The sequence below is a fragment of the Silurus meridionalis genome, chromosome 10 (assembly GCF_014805685.1).
Source record: "Silurus meridionalis isolate SWU-2019-XX chromosome 10, ASM1480568v1, whole genome shotgun sequence".
In the NCBI taxonomy this organism is placed as follows: domain Eukaryota; kingdom Metazoa; phylum Chordata; class Actinopteri; order Siluriformes; family Siluridae; genus Silurus; species Silurus meridionalis.
In genome coordinates, this window is record NC_060893.1 from 12,137,915 (window position 1) to 12,155,112 (window position 17,198).

At 35.8% G+C, this 17,198-nt stretch overlaps 2 protein-coding genes across 5 annotated transcripts; both read right to left on the reverse strand.

Moving 5' to 3' along the window:
* Positions 1 to 206: 206 nt before the first annotated feature.
* On the reverse strand, positions 207 to 2,712 carry snx20 (sorting nexin 20). Of its 3 annotated transcripts, none has more exons than XM_046860111.1 (4): positions 2,521 to 2,712; positions 1,953 to 2,084; positions 1,068 to 1,210; positions 207 to 940 (listed from the first exon to the last, which is right to left on the reverse strand). In XM_046860111.1, exons 2-4 carry the CDS (start codon positions 2,047 to 2,049, stop codon positions 275 to 277), a joined length of 906 nt encoding a protein of 301 aa, XP_046716067.1. In that variant the 5' UTR covers positions 2,050 to 2,084; positions 2,521 to 2,712; the 3' UTR covers positions 207 to 274. The 3 variants fall into 3 exon arrangements, with proteins under 3 accessions (XP_046716067.1, XP_046716066.1, XP_046716068.1); XM_046860110.1 differs by having other exon boundaries at positions 2,413 to 2,712; XM_046860112.1 differs by lacking the exon at positions 2,521 to 2,712 and adding an exon at positions 2,226 to 2,301.
* Positions 2,713 to 10,831: 8,119 nt separating this feature from the next.
* On the reverse strand, positions 10,832 to 16,547 carry sall1b (spalt-like transcription factor 1b). 2 transcript variants are annotated; one of them, XM_046858635.1, is made up of 3 exons: positions 16,172 to 16,547; positions 11,939 to 15,204; positions 10,832 to 11,471 (listed from the first exon to the last, which is right to left on the reverse strand). In XM_046858635.1, the coding sequence occupies exons 1-3, from the start codon at positions 16,239 to 16,241 to the stop codon at positions 11,052 to 11,054; spliced, it is 3,756 nt and encodes a 1,251-aa protein (XP_046714591.1). In that variant the 5' UTR covers positions 16,242 to 16,547; the 3' UTR covers positions 10,832 to 11,051. The 2 variants fall into 2 exon arrangements, with proteins under 2 accessions (XP_046714591.1, XP_046714592.1); XM_046858636.1 differs by lacking the exon at positions 16,172 to 16,547 and adding an exon at positions 16,018 to 16,137.
* Positions 16,548 to 17,198: the final 651 nt, after the last annotated feature.

Sequence of the window (17,198 nt, forward strand, 5' to 3'; positions counted from 1 at the left end):
TGTAAATGTGAAAGTTATTTCGGTATTTTGGTTAGGCTATGACAATAAAGAAGTGTTTGTGTACTTAAAGGACTAAAAAAAAAAACAGCTGTCGGTCCATCACTTCATTACAAAATCCTTTCCACTTACAAAGGTTTGTTACCTACATACATCAAATATGTATAGTGAGATTACACACTGTATTAGTACTACACAATTTCTTAATGTTTAAGACATCTTAATAAAGTTTATTCATTTGTATGGGATCATAGATACATTTGAATGAGATATGGGTTTATGTAAACTCTTGCACCACAAGCTGTTTTAGTGACAGAGGCTCTGGTCCATTTGATGAGTTTTGAACTCTGATTAACTCCTCTTGTAACTGAGCCACAGGGAGATGTAATTTATATCTAAGATCAACCATGGCCTCCAGCAGCGGACTACGATACCTGGACAGTCCATAGCGCCGTATTGCAGGCAGTGCCCTGTCTCCAGTCTGGAAAGCTGCATGAAAATTCTCCAGGTCTCTCTGGCACACCAAAAGTGCACACAGTGTTGGCACAAGCAGGGATGAATCATGAGAACACAGTTTCTCCTGGAGCACAAGTGCATTCTGAAGAACCTCGAGGGCATTAGAATACTGGCCCCCACGCAACATATTGTAAGCAGTCTTCAGCTCAGGGTGTGTAAAAAATGCTATAAAAGCAGGGGAGCGTCGGATATAGCGAAGAGAGTACAACTGGGTTAGGTAGTCACAGAGAGTCACACGCCGTTCAGTGATGTTCTCTTCTGAGAAGTTGCCCATCAGCCTCTTCTTGGGCAAGGCAATATCCTCGAGCTCTTCGCTGAAGTCCCGAAGAAGCTCATGGTGAAGGTGGAGGAAATCAGAATACCGGCGCTCGATGGTCACATGCTTACAATCATAACTGCCTGATCTGATTACTATTATCTGATATACCTGTGTAAAAGGCAGAGTAAACAGTTAATGATAAACCTGTATAATGCACATAGTGACATGCAATATATACACAAATTTTCTAGAGGTAATAGAGATATGAATCCGTTTGGACCATGGCTTTACTCACCACGTATCTGGAAATTGTATGTTCTATAGTACGGGCAGATGGTATCTGAAACAGCAGTTTGACAGACCTAATCCCTTGTTTTACTGCCCGCCAATGCTGCTGAAGCTCTGCTGTAGTGAGGCAGGAAGTACTGACACCGGCAGCTACATGTGAAAAACAAAATAAAAACAAAACAATTATTTACACTTATTTATTTACACTAATTGAAACACATTTATTTAACAGTCTACTTTGTACATACTATCATATACAACCAATGTCCTACACACCTGAGCAAAAATGGCATAATATTACATTTTAATGTTCACAACAACAAATTATTGATCAGGAAATTAGCAATAATGTGCAAAAACACTACCTTTAACAGAAAAATGTAATAGCTGTTATTCTTTTTTAATGCTGATGGCTTCAATAAGTTGATGTGTAGCTGAAAAATGTTTCCCAGTAACTTTGTGTTTAATGTAAGACCAAATATTCTCCAAATGATCAAATCTGGATTCTGACCACACCAAAACATGATCCTGATGGACGTTCTGGCCACTTTATGGTGGTCTTTGTAGGGTGGACAGAAACAATGTCTTGTGAAAAAATTACATCTAAGCTTCAGAAATAAAACATTTTACTCATGGAAAGTAAGTATTCCTGCCCCTGCATTCCAAAGTGTCGCAGCTCACCAGTAACATCAGCTGAAAAGACTTCTCACACCACATTTGGGATGGATTTTATATCAAAGATTTAATTAATTGTTGTGATTTTACCTTCGCGTACTAGAAGACATTTTAGGTGAACTTCCTTGTTTGTATTTCCTCTAAACAGTTTACTACAGCAAATTTTTGTTGTTGTTGTTTTGTTTGCAAAGGAGTGTATGTAACAGACAATACTGACCAGTATTAAATGATGTCTCCTCTAGTTGCTCAGTGTTAAGAGGAAGTGTGGTTTCATCACCAGTCCTTAAATTGAACAGCTGAGAGTCTGAATCCATGGCCACATGTCCACATTTCCTCTTTAATTCTTTTCCTAAAGTAGAAGTTTCATCCATCATTACCGCAAGGCGTTAAATGTAAATACACATTAACAATTACACATGGTGCTCCACTGAACAAATGCACAGAGCAGAATCTGAACTAACTACAAAAGTGAGAGAGAAAAAAAACACACATTTAAAACGTGCCTATGAATATGCAGTGGCACTTCTTTGTTCTCAGGTTATAATTAACAGGGTTGGAGGAAGTGGTCTGATCAGTACTTTTGCTGAAAACAGTATGGAAATTTTCCATTCTCTCTTCCTCAATGTCTGAGCAGTTATTCAACAAAAAAACAAAAAAATTGAAGAAAATGTAATTACCTGTGTACACAACGCGGAGTAAAACGTATAGCATGTACAGAATATCTCGTCAAACTCTGAACTATTAAACCATAAAAATAGCATGATTAAGAGGAACTGAAACCAAACCTTGGGGTGTCTCTGGTATCAAAGCATTCGTTAATTCAACCCCATCATCTTTTGAACCAGATGCGTATCTTTGCGACCTTACTAAACTTTTTGCATGTGTACAAATACAAAAACATTAAAACAGTTACACTACAACGCAGTCTGCAGTTTTGTGATTAAGGTTGTTGTTATTCCTGTAGTTGAAACGTTTGATTATTACACCAGGGGGCGCTGTTTCGCTAGAAGATAATTTCCATGCAGAAATGTTATTATTGTACATATTAGTGTCAGTTCGTCTGATTCAGTTTAATATGAAATTAATGTTTAATGAAAACTACCTTTCCGACTGATACATGTTTGGAAAAGGCCCTGCTGATAAAGCCGAGCTGGTTGAACCGGGGCACCATGTTTGCTGGCTGGTATGCACTTTTAAAAGGAAAAATTTCTGAAAAAACTCTTCCAAAGTTGTATCAGACAAGAGAGCTTTAGGGAATTTCCACCACAGTAGGGTGGCACTGTGCTATAGCAGGTAGCACTGCAGTATTAAAACTCTACATAAGGCAGAGTGCATAGTGCTAGTGATATCACGCACAACAATATTGTGCATCTCTTTTACATATAGTTAGAGTACATTAAGGAATTTAATCATACAATAATAATATCAGCCCAAAGGTTTTACTACTTCACTTCCTGATTGTGTCACAGTAAATATTCTCAGATGACTTAAATGCCTGGCTCTTACATTTATATTAAATGCTCATTATTTACTAATCTGATTGAACAAATAGTGTTTTAAGAGTGTTTACATTTATTTCAACTGAACTGGGATGTTTCACTCAATGGATAATTGAATTTTTTCCTTATTTACCATGTAGACTTGAATATTATTATTATATAACAGTTAACCAAAATCATATCTACAGATGTTATCAACATCATGAGCATATATGGAAAACAAAGCTTTTTTAAAAAATATATATAATTATTACTTTTAAATACATTATAAGGGAAAAAACATTTTGACACCTGACCAAAAGCTTTGTATGTGTTTCTTAACATCCCGTTTCACATTTAGTTCCCATTTGCTGTTACAATAGTTGTGCTCATTCAGCAACAAGGATTTTAGTAACATCAGGTACTGATGTAAACAACTAAAGTGAACCAAATTTTCATGGAGCTGGCTTTGTGCACAAGGGAATTGTCACGCTAGACTCCTAGTTCACGTGAAGAAAAAATATTTAATGCTCCTGGATCCAAAGACATCCTATATATTTGTGTGCCTCCAATTTTGTGGTTTGAAAGAACCACATATGGCTGGAAAAGTCCGCTGACAATACTTATGGTAATATGGTAATCCATATGGTGTATGAAAGCTCATCAGGTGAAAATGAAAAAGCAGAAATTTACAAAAAAGTGTATTCTTAACAACAGCAGGCTAGCCATCAAGCAGAATATAATTGAGTGTGGCTTCTTCAAGTCTATTTCCATTACCAGAGCAAATATATTTGGCTATATTGTGTTTTAAAAAGCTATATAAAAAGTGTAAGAGAATTATAGCAAAATAATTGTGAGTTTTAGATGCATGACCCACAGTATAAGACAAGAGCATCTGTGTGATCCTCCTCAGCCCCAGTCTTTCATACAGCCATAAACACATAACCCCAACACTACACAGAGAACAATGGCATCAAGCAACTATTTTTAATCCATTCCATTGTTTAACGTGCCAGCCTGGTGCTAGGCATTTATTTATTAGTTTTGATACATACATTTTCTATTGTTCAGGACATAATTCCTGTTTTGTTCCACAGATGCTGGGTTTGTGCGCTCTGTCCGTGCCAGCTGTGAGAAGTGTTACTGTCTCATTGTGGTGCTTGGTCCATCTGCTGAATAGCTAATAGAATTTTATCATTGAAATGTACAGTAGTGTTGTCATATGCCCAGGAATAGGACAGAGCATATGTGTTTAAAACCGAACTAATGTGAAAAAATCTGACATATTTTCATATCGGTACAATTTGTATTTGTAAATCACAGATATCTTGCTGTCGCACTTCTGGGAACGTTCTGCTATTGCGGATGGTTCAACATGTATATTTAAAAGAATTCCAAACAAGATGCCCACATCTTAACCTTTTTTAGTGGATAATTCCAAATTATTGTTGACTTCCTGTAATCCTTAAATCCATGATGCTCAAACTGAACATCCTCTTTAAATATTTACTATTTCTCCCTCTAAAACTAATTCAATCTTATTTCCTGAGAGTGTGTATACTTTCTTCATACATAATCTTCATACATAACATTCTTCTTCATTATGAATTGTAAAATTGTAAATAATAATCTAAATGTATGAAAAGGTACAATTACAAGGTAATTTGTAGTGTTTGAATAACATGCTTTAAATTAACTCTTTGGTATGAAAATGTATACTTCGGATCTGATATGATACAGGACATAGACACTTTAATTTAAAAGTAGCATCAAGTCATCAAGTTGAATCACATATATAGATTTAAATGCTGTGAAATTTACTATCACTGATACTGTACATTTATTTTCCTTCACATACAATAGAGAGACTGTACTACACTTGATCAGCCTCAATACCATCCTGCATTTTCCATAACAATGACACACACTGATTTGAATATTAAGTATATTGTATGTATGTAAACACCATTTACCTTCTGCACAGTCATATATTTATGCACAAATATCAGTTTATCTTTCTGCTTTATACACACGTTCTTTGTCACATACACACAAAAACCACGTTCTAGCAAAGCCCTCACAAGGGCTCATGAGTCTCTAAATTATCACACCATCTGACTGCCCAGCTATAATAACAATAATGGAACAATAGAGTACCAGGGTATGAGAAAGGAATTTATAAATGTACATTATATCAGTCGTCTGCTGAAAGTGATTCTTTCAATATGCATAAGAACACAAGGTTGACATGTCACGAGGATTTGAAAACAGAATGTTAAACAGTCAAGCAGGAAGTAAATAGAGGCCTATAAAACTTTATAAATAATTATATATTTTTTAAAGCGCCATGCAATAAGGCAAATGTAGGTAACATAGTAGGTAAATGTAAATGAGTGTGTGAATGTTTTCTGAGTATTAGCTATACAGTTAAACTACCGTATTTTTCAAACTATAAGCCGCTACTTTTTTTCCTACGCTTTGAACCCCGCGGCTTAAAGAATGAAGCGGCTTATTTACGGATTTTTCCTGGGTTTTTCCCGGTTTCACAAACTTCAAGCCAAAAAACCGAGCCCCATAACATTAGACCAATGAAATTTCCGAACGGAAACGAAAAAACGCACTTCACCTGTGTTCTGAGCTGCACGGCATCAGGAGAAAAAACGGTTTTTTTTTTTTTAACGCACGACGATGCCAAATGATAAACTCCCGAGAGAAATAGTTGTGAAAGGAAGGAGGAAGACAGTGAACAATGACTTTCTTGGGAGGCTACTGTTTAGATACAAGCCGTTGTAACGCGTTGAGTCTGGGTGAAGGGAGAGCTCGCTAACTCCAGTTCCAACAGAAATCATATAAGCACAGACAGGTTTCCAAAACTCATGCTTTTTTATTTTTCTTGGCAACAGCGTTACGGTTAGTCAAAGAAACTTCGACCCACCAGTAACTAATGAGCATCAGAAAATAATAAACATATATCCCTGGTCTTGCAAACACGCAGTAATACCGGAAAATGCAGTGGCATGCTATTCCCAAAATACCGCTCTGCTCTTAAAGGAAGCGCAACATATTTTACCCGTTACACTGTGTAACGTGTCTTTCGTTAAAGCCTGTGTAAAGTTCATTAGTTTCAGTGTAGACACCTGCGGCTTATTTATGTTCAAAATAAAAATATTTGTAAAATTCAGTGGGTGCGGCTTATATTTGGGTGCGCTTAATAGACGGAAATTACGGTATATAGCTAGGGGATATAGCTAGCAGCTATATTGGACAAGCCTTCTCAATGTAAATTCACAATATTCCTATTATTTTACTAATGTTTATTACAAAATATAAACCTGTCACCTGAAGCTAGTGTATATGGTGTAGTGAAGGTATTAATGAAATATACAAGAAATGAGTGTATTTATGCTCTAGGACAAAGCTAAAGAAAATACAGAAAAATTAAACATGTCTTGGTTAGTTGACTAATGTTTGTGTGATAAAAATTGTATTTAATTCTTTGGTTGAATTATTCTTCTGTGTCTCTGCTATACTGTTCCTTGAAGACTAGCATTAATGAAATATGACTCTCTGTCCCTCTGATGAAGGCATTGTAGGCCTTATTGCTCCAGCACATTTCTCCTTTACGTTTCCTGCCACTCAAAGGACTGCTCTTTACACCATCCTGTTCAAGCTGGTTTGAGACAAAATTCAGTGCTGTGTGGGATAACTAGACACACTGTTCTTGAATGAAGCTTCTCCTATACTGAGGAAGAGGAGCAGCAGGGTTGCTGTGGCAAAGAAAAAGGACAGGAAAGTAAATTCTTCTATAAAGGGCAATGTCTCATGGTGCTTGCTATGCAGCTATTATTCTGTGGCATGTGTCTGGAAGCCCTTCACTGGTTTGGTAATCTATTAGGATTAGCAACTCTTCAGGATTGTCTTTAGGGCTCTCACAGGAAACATAAAACATTATTTCCTTGAAATGATTTAATAATAGGAATAATTAATTGCAACATACAGGGTCACAAAAGTCTCCATTCATATGGGACTCTATATGCCAGCACCACGTATGTTGTGCCATTGGCATTAAAGTTTGTGGGCATTAAAATTTCAAGTTGGTTCACAACGACACTCTTTTTGAATGATCTCTACATGTATTCGATAATCCAGGAGCTTCTTTAAAGTCAGCAATACTTAATCCAAAATGAAAAGCATTCACCAGTGTTTAGTTTAAGTTGGTGTGAAAATGAAGAGTTTTCCACACAAATAAATAAACCTGATGATGGAGGATCCCAGAAAAAAAAAATAGCAGGGTCAAAATCCTGGCCATAGGCAAATCATAAGCATTTGTGTGTACACAGGCAAAGATTGTATTTGTAAGAATGTGGAGAGCAGGTGTGAAATGTATGATATGAGACCATGATGGCAACTCTGGACTGTTATTCAGAGGGACAGAAAACCCCAAAAATCCCCTTAAGGAAAGATCATTCCCACGTGTATTATCATCATTGTCAGTTGGGGCCTGAGAACTATTTGCATGTCCGTGGTAAGAAGCAGGACTGTCCCTCTTGGGCACATGAAAGCAAATCTGCACAGATATGACATTGTCACTTTGATAAAAAAGGGAATATTTATTTAAATGTCTATAAAAGGTTTTTAGACTCTACAGGTAAGTTATGCTGTGATTTTTGTTTTAATAAAGATTTTATTAAAAGCTTATCAGTAGAAAATTATTTGTACATAGCTATTAGCCTACATTAAATATATTATATTGAGTACATGTATTTATTTGGCTGATGCGTTCATTCATAGTGACTGACAGCTGAGGCAGGATACAACTGGATATGGTTTTGTTGTTTGCTCATGGACTGAACATTGATCATATAAATGTGCTAGGATTAGAACTCATAATCCTAACCCCAGTCATCATTGCCTTCACATCATTTTATATTTTGGCAGAAAATAATCCAAATTAATATAAAGCTGGATTGTTGCTTTTAAACTTTCTAATGTAAACATTTTTATGTTGACTTTATTTTTATATGTTTGCATTGCTTATGGTAACTTTACCAGAATATGTTCGCAAACATATGTTTGCAAAGGTTATCAAAGTATACAAGAGAGGTAGATTGATTAGCAAGCTAATCTTGACTTTATTGACTAGGATTCATTAAAAGCAACCATTTTGTCCACTTATAGCAATATATTTATATATTATTATATATCAAATGTGTTAAACTATTACTGTAGCTGTCCATTGGTTGTCCAAGGGTGGGCACAAACATCAGCTGGTCATTTGAAGTGTACAATTTTGAAGAAACCTCAACAACAAGGAACACATTCATCAATTACTTCACGATCAGATCCTATGGTTGATATCTATCTGCTTTGCCATCTGCATGTGGAGGTCCTTCTAGCTCCTTCTCTCCCACTGAGCACCAGCTGTCATAATCTAATCAGCTAGGCCATTTAACACACATGGTAAATTCTCTTCTCTTCCCATATACACTCCTTTGTTTCTCATTATAACACTTGCATATCCGTCAAAAATAAGTTAAAATAGCCATTAAATTGCCATGAATTTCAAAATGGAAGAACACAAGTTGAAAGAATTTGCTTTTTGCTAGATACTTTACACTCCTCAGATACAGGAGACAAACTCCTTTTGCTGCAAAAAGTTGCAAATATAACTATTCTCTCTAGAACTTACTCCAGCAAGCACAGCCTGACCCCACAGTCATGAAACAACTGACTAAGCTTCTATGGCTGATATGATCTGAGCCATACGTGCAGACAGCACAAAGCCATAATCACAGTGTTATCAGTACCAGGGTTTGGGGTGAATAGGTTTAAGCCCTGGTAGAGATTTAGCTGTTCTTCTGTTATTGAATATTTCCATTGTCAGGCTAACAAAAGTGTGATGATCGTGCGGAAAATGCTTACAAAGGAATTGCTTTCTTTGCATTGTAAACTGCACACTGCATCAGCAGTTTTGAAAAGAAATTTGTGATAATTGGAAATTCGTTGTTTTGTTTGGCATTTATGAGTCATTACAAAAAGGTGCCAGGACCAATTATTATTATTATTATTATTATTATTATTATTATTATTATTATTATAATTAAATTAGCATTATCATCATCATTATCATTATCATTGTATTTACAATTTTTACATAAAATAATTAATGTATTTGTCTCTTAATCTTAATTCATGCATTTGTCTAATTTCCTCAAGAATTGCATGTCCATTTCACTTCCTGACATGCCTTCCTGTTTTAATCAGACACTTACTCTCAGACTGCTTTAGGGCATTCCATCTGTCTGAGTCAGATATGTATCTGGTGAGTAGAGTGGATGTGTTTTGTACTCAAGCCCTTGTGTTTCATTCTAGGTGATTGCACATTTTATAATGCTAATGGGCACAGGCTGGTGTTGGGTTTCCCCTGTCAGCTGGCCACTGCCACCAGGACAAAGTCTTAATGGGGCTGACGGCTCACAAAGCAGGACTTTTTTCAGCATGATGTTTGGTATGTGAGATTGTGGTTCTATTAGTGGCCTTTATAAGTCAATTGTATTTGATGTCGGTTAAATTCCTTTCTCGACTGTATCACCATGGAAAAATTAGCTCCTGCACAGAGAGTATCCATAGAAAATATTAAAATGTTTCTATACAAAAGAATTCACAACATAGGTTACGTGTTTTTGCTCTTATGCATTTATGCACTTATTGCTCTTATGCCCATAAATGGGGGTAATTATTATTTATCTTTAAAAAAAAAAAAACTAAAAGAAAATAAAAGAATAGAATACAATACTTGCCTACACTTTGCAAACGTTAATTGTATGGTGTTTTTTAAAAGCCATGAGAGTAGCCGATCTCTATGAATGGTACACCTTTCAAATGAATAGGCCTTTTTATACTGTTAAGGTAGCACAAGTGTGATCAACTTACATTGGCAAAGATCATTCAGTATAGCACAATGTGTTATTATTAGTGGGTTTATTGAAATGTAAATTCAGTGGACAAAATGACCCAGATTTATATCACAAGTGAAAGGGCATGACTTTTGCTGTGCAGTTGAAAACAATGCAGTATTATGTTAAGTAAACTGTTAAGTATATTCTACATAAAACTTACAACACACAAGGAATTGATGAAAACAGACAGTAAGTTGGCTACAACATATAAAAACGAATATCTCCCAACAGTCATGTATACTAAATAAAGATTTGATGTCCTAATTCATATATTCTGACATATAATACTATGATTATATTATATTACAAGTTGTGAAAACCTGTTATAGCACCAAATTTGTCACATTTTGGTCAGTATATATATATATATATATATATATATATATATTGTAGACTTTTGCATAAAAGTATCATATTAAATTAACAAATAATTAATACTTTTAACTAATAAACAAACAAACAAATAATAATAATAATAATAATAATAATAATAATAATAATAATAATAATAATAACTATTAATAAGAAACTGTCTCTTTTTTTTAAATATTGATTGGGCTACGATTTATTTAACAAATTCAAATAATAGCAATACCAAACTCTAAATATCAATAATAATAAATATCATAACCAAAAAATTAAGAATCTTATTAATAAACTGTATAAAACCGATATAAAAAAAATACAGCTAATTGATCCATACCCGTGTTTGAATATATAAGGGCAAAATACCTACAAAGAAAATAAGCAAAATCATGACAATGTAAATGGTAAAAAAAATAAAAAAACATTCTGAATGTGTATTCTAAAACTAAAACTAAAAATCTATAGTAATCAGGTAATGAATGTTTTAATCTTAGGAGCAAGGTTCAAGAAAAATTAATCAGTTTTACTTTCCTCAATAAATGGTGTAATGTGAAAACATGGCCCATTGTCACCGAACCTCTCGATTGAAGAAACATCTTTTTTCGTTTTTATATTATGTGTTTTTTCTAGACTTGCTGTGAGTCCACCAATAGGTGAGTTTCCTCCACGACCATCAGAATGGGACACTTGTGGTATACTTCCATTCTGTATCACAGAGATCTCATTGGTTTTCAATGCTAAGCCGGTAGTGAGAGGTGCTGTGATATACTGGTTCCATAAGCCAACAGACTCTGCGTTACTGATAGTTTCTTTTGGGAGAGTGTCTGGGATTTTCACAGGATTGGATTTAAGGACTGTAAAAGGATCTTCTACAGAAAGCCTCCGACCTCGACGTGCTGGAGAATTGCTCCACATATGGGTTCCCATGTGAACCTAAAAGACACAAATAAAAAAAATTTAAAAAAATTAATAAAAAACATTTATTCGATGGTGCCTGACAAGTGACTGGTAAAATCATGCCAGTATGAGTCTCAGAGCCTTTTCATTCTAAATACCAAACTTTTAAAAGTATTAAGTGCACTTTTTACTCAATATTATCTGTTTTCTATTTTTTTTTAAATATTCCTTTTTCTGCTTGCTAAAGGGTTCTTTTTTAGAATTGTAATTTGTGTACATACACAGATGAGTCAGTTGTTAATTATTGAAACAGTGTCTCCTCACCTAATTCGACATCATCTCAATGTTGTTTAATGTAGTTGTTGTTCCTAGATTCCTCTAGAAAATGTTATTTATGCCATTCTAATTTATATTCATTAATAAGCATTATCCCTAACCTATGTTTTTATTTGACCAGCCCTTATAAATTGAACAAATAAAAATCGGTGGGTGTGTGGTTGTACCTTCAGATTTCCTTTGGTAGTGAATGCACGTCCACAAAGAGTGCATGCAAAAGGCTTCTCTCCAGTGTGAGTTCTCTCATGAATTTGCAGAGCACTAGAAGAAGAGAACGTTTTCCCACAAGTGCGGCAGAAATGCTGCTTGAAGGTTTTCCTGGATGGAGCAGGTGGTACTGAAAGATCTGTCAGTGAGGGTGCTGAGGAGGTCATCATACCCAAGACTGTATCTTTGCAATCTTTATTTAAGATGTTGTTGTCTTCCATCTTTATTTTTGAGCAAACTAAGTGTCTCATAGAGGGATGTGGTGATTTTAGTGAAGAAGCAATATTCTCGCTGGCTTGTTCAGATAACTGTAAAGGTAGATTGTGCAACTGGTGTGTGAGCATGTGCTGTTTTAGGTTCCCTTTGGTTGAAAACCCCCTGTTACATGCATGGCATCTGAATGGTCGCTCTTTGGTGTGACTGCGATAGTGAATGTCCAAGGCACTCTGACAGGCAAATGTTTTGTTGCAGACATCACATGCATTGTTCTTAGAGGTTCCCTGTTCACCGGAAGGAAACTTGATGGTCATTCCTCCTTTTAGGGTATCAGTAGATGTTGAACTAAATATCAAACTTGGCAGTCCTGTACTAGTTAGCTCTGAATTTAATGTTTTCTGGTAAGTCTCGCCTGTATATTTTCTAATATTGTCCAGTAAAATCTTTTCAGAGAAAGAGTTCAAAGAATACACAATTTCAGGACAAGCAGGGCTGTTAGATTGTTGGTTAGTATGGTCATTGTATGACTTGAGAGACAAATGATCTTCCTCTATTGACACATTCTCTAACTTGCCATTTAGTAAATCCTTCTGTTGCATATTTTTCTCTGCTTCAGAGGTCATAGCATGTGATGATATAATAAATGAACATTGACTGTCCTGGGAAAATGCTGCATCTTTAGAGGCTGGAAAACTGTTTTCTATATCCATGTATTCATCTGAAAGGTTCTCTTCTATGTTCTTCTCTTCTACTGAGCATGTATCAGGCTCTACCGATTCGTGGCAACTTTCTGGTTGTGTAACACTAGTTATTTGTTGAACCATGTGCGTATGTATGTGCTTTTGTAAAACCATGGCATTTGTATACTTTTCTTGGCAAATAGGGCATGAATGCTGCACATTCAAAGGTAGCATGGCACAATGAATGCTGTAGTGTGTTTTAAGGTTGCCTTTGGTCGTGAAAGCTCGTCCACATATCTTGCACTTGAATGGTCTCTCGCCGGTATGTGTGCGGTAGTGCATTTTAAGGGCACTCTGACAACTTAATACACGATGACAGATCATACACTCATTGGAGTCTGTGGTTTTCTTATCTATTTTCTCGACCAATTGCTGCAGCTTGGTTGTTTCTGAAGTGTCCACACAATCTAGTAAACCCCCAAATGGATATTTTGGTTTGATATCCTCAAGTTGCAGTGGGATTGATGAATTTGTAGGGTTAAAAGCATTGCCACTAGTGTTGTGTTCTTCTGAACCACGTCCAGATGAACTCAGGTATTTTATTTCTTGATATTTTCCATTTAAATTTGTATAATGATCATTGCTGAAATCCTCTTTATTGTTGTTTTCGCTTTCAAACATCTCGAACCCATTTGAAGCACTAGCGCCAGGACTATTGGGTATGCCAACTGATAACACTTGTGCCTCTCTTTTAATTATGCTTGGAAGACTTGGCAAAGATGAAGTTAACAACAAACCAGGTAGGCTGGTCACAGATGGTTTACTGTCTAACCACTTGGATGCACGCTTATCTGGCAGCATGGACATACCATATGGGATGCCAGTACTTGTTGGAACATTGTCTAAGTGCTCTGGAACTGGATAAGGATTCATTTTTATGTTTGGATATTTTTCTTTATGACGTTGAAAGTGAACTTTAAGGTTTCCCCGTGTTGAAAACCGATTCCCACATATGTTACATTTGTATGGTCTCTCTCCTGTGTGGGATCGTAGATGTATCTGTAAAGCACTGTCACTTCCAAATACCTTGGCACAAAATCTGCATTTGTGTTTAAACAAACCATCATCAAAAGCACTTTTGTGTCCAAATGAAGTCATATTGGGCATTTTGCCCGTCCTTTGCTGAGCTAAAGCAGTCAAGGCATTCAAGTCCTCCACAATTGCCTTAATCCTTGGCAATGAGTTTCCAAAGATGTAATTTCCAGTTGGACTCTGAGGTAGACTGAGATAATTTGTTAAATTGAGTGAGCTATCAGTTGAAACCTGGGAGAGTAAATGGCTTGTTCGACTCTGCTGTTCAGAAAATGTGTCATCATGGTCAGACGTTTTTTTAGATGGATTTATGACAATTTGGCTTTTGTCTGTTTCTATCGTTTGAGTGATATCTGTGACACTTAAGAGTGGGGTATCATCGTTGCTGTATAATACTGCGTTCTCAAGTTGTCTGACTTTGTTAATGCTGGCAGACTGATTCACAAGGCTTTGTGCTAGCCCTGCAGCTTCCACTAGCTGCTGGGAGAGGTGTGAGCTAAGTGTTATTAGGGGGCCGGTCTGAGATATCTCTGATGTACCTTGGCAGGTGCCGGAGGGTGCAGATGTGTCTGTATTATGGGCTGATAACAGTAATACGTTCTGTCGTATTTGCTCAATGAGCTTCAGCTGCTGCACCTGCTGTCGCTGCACAGCAACAAGTTGCTCAATCAAATTCATACTGGTCATGTTGCAATTGGTAGGACTACTGCTGTTAATCACTGCATTCAAACAAACATCCCGAGAGAACTGAGCCACCGCCACTTTTGTACTTTCTAAATTCTCAATGACGACATTGTTGCTGGTGGAGGACAATTTACTCAATTCAGGTAAAGAGTGTGCTTGAGGCAGAATTGTTAAGCTGGTAATGCATGTACTCTGCTTTTCTATATTGTTTTCATTATCTGATAAATAACCTGCATTGTCACTGTTGCTGTCAGTCACAGGTGATTTTCTGTTTTCTTCAAAAAATTTGTTGTATAATCCTTCATTATCTTCAGTACTGATGCTGTTGTTTGCTTGGTCCTCCGCACTGTGTGTAGGTGAACTGAACGTGAAAGATGAAGACGGAGCGGTCGAACATCCATTTTCATTCACTATTAATACTGGCGGATTCTCAAAGCAACCCATTTGATGCTCATGGAGATCTGAGATGCCTAAAAACTCAGCGCAGCAATTCTCACACACATGGACATCACAAGCCTGTGAGATGTTATTGTTTATGTGGCAGTCTGCATTATCTTTGGAGAACAAAATAAGAGAATTGTTAGATGAGCCAATAATCACAAATGAAAATACTTTGGTTAAATGCAAATGTACACACAGCTACTAAAGAATAAAGAAGACAACACAATGAACATTATAGCAACGAAAAGCTTTGCATAATTGCTTTCACAGAAATTCGTTCATTATCGTAAGAGTAATATCATTTTAAAAGTAGTCAAATAGTGTAGGTTCAGACAATAATATTAAAACAAATTAAAAATGTTAAAGTTACATCATTTTAAAGAAGCAATTCTCTTGATATTCTTTTTTTTTAATAATAAATATCCAAAACTAATATTTCTTTCTTTATATTTAGATAAAATTCAAAGCTTTAGGTCATGATTTTGATCATAATTTTAGTTTGACCAGTTCTTAAAAATATATGCTGTTACAAATTCATAGTCAAAATATTAAATTAAATTTTTTGTAATATATTTCTTGTATCATTTTTTTAACAAAATAGAAGACAGTATTGTAACATGATTAAGATGAATACTCTTTTAAATAAATGTTCGTAAACATTAACTAATGCAATATGCTGAAACATTCTGAAGGACACCTTCATGCAACTGAGTCATGCCATATATCAAAAACACACATTCCATGGCTGTCTCCTGAACAAAGTATCAGCTTGGACTATGAAAGCTACATTCTAAGTTGTCTTGTACTGTAGCTCCAGGAATGACGCCTAAACAACTACAAACTGTTTACAAACAGATCATTTTGGATAGAGAGAGAGAGAGAGAGAGAGAGAGTGTGTTGTTAGTGCATTGTGATGCTCACTCTACCATATAACAATCCTTTGGGGAAACGAAGCTCTATGTTTTTAATACCGTTAATACCGAATCGTGTAGGTCATTTTCAGCAATCGTACATTTTTCACATGTTTACATCATTTATTTGCTGCTGTTTGAGTCACGTGCTCGCTTTCCTGAGACTTACCTAGGTGTAGAGGAGGATCCATGTGGACACACTGTGGCTTCGCCTGTTTTCTCCGCGACATGCCGCTCATCTAACACTGTCCCAGTAATTTCCCCTCTCCACCACTCACAATCACACTATCAGTACACGGATCTATAGTTTACTGTAGTCTTGCTTTTGTTGCTTAAATCCAGCTGCTTCACTGAACACATTTAGACTGTTAACCTGTATACTGCATGCCATCTAAACACACTTTTACACACTCTCACACTTTCCCACAGCTGCGTGATTAAACCCACAAGCAGACATCATCAGAAATGTGTTCTTTGACATCTTGATGGGGGTAAAAAAACCCGCCTGCCCCCTTCCTATTGGTCAGTAGTACAGGGAGGCTGGGTTTGGGTGGAGTAAAGCAGCATGATTCAGAGATGAGAACTCAGGATCAAAACAATGCCATCACAGTACATCCTTTTAGGTGAAACCTTATACATTACTATTTTTCTCGCTGTAATTACCGTGTATCCAATTTAGATAACTTGCACGTCAAATGCACAGGTTTTCTGTAAAATGAGCTCTGAGCTCTGTAAAATCTGACTGACCAAAAGTTGTTAAATTTATTTTACTTGTAACTCAAATCACAGGATTAATATTTGAATGTCTTCGTTTTAATACGAATATTTGATTATATACATTAACACTTATCAAAATCAATATTTTAGTATCACATCAAATACTAAAATATAAAATAAACGTTATTTAACAAAGATCATGGTGACACTTTCTGTAAGAAGAGAACAATTTTATACTGATGGAAGAAGTTTATGGTTCAGTTTACGTTTGCCTGCAAAACTTCCACCACCAAAAAGGTTTTAGAACAAGCATTTGTTTAGGACGAAAGTCAAGTTACTTTTTATTATTATTATTATTATTATTATTATTATTATTATTATTATTATTATTATTATTATTAATACATTTAACTGTATGTAGTTAAAAGTATGATGTACTCTTCTTTACTAGATATTAGACATATTTTTGTGGTAAACCT

Coding starts and splice junctions, on each gene's coding strand:
- snx20 (XM_046860110.1), bottom strand. CDS start 2,446: ATGCTATACGTTTTACTCCGCGTTGTGTACACAG. Junction 1,211..1,952: donor GGAGACATCATTTAATACTG/GTCAGTATTGTC, acceptor TTTCACATGTAG/CTGCCGGTGTCAGTACTTCC. Junction 941..1,067: donor ATACAATTTCCAGATACGTG/GTGAGTAAAGCC, acceptor CCTTTTACACAG/GTATATCAGATAATAGTAAT.
- sall1b (XM_046858635.1), bottom strand. CDS start 16,241: ATGAGCGGCATGTCGCGGAGAAAACAGGCGAAGCCACAGTGTGTCCAC. Junction 15,205..16,171: donor GGATCCTCCTCTACACCTAG/GTAAGTCTCAGG, acceptor TGTTCTCCAAAG/ATAATGCAGACTGCCACATA. Junction 11,472..11,938: donor CTACCAAAGGAAATCTGAAG/GTACAACCACAC, acceptor TGTGTCTTTTAG/GTTCACATGGGAACCCATAT.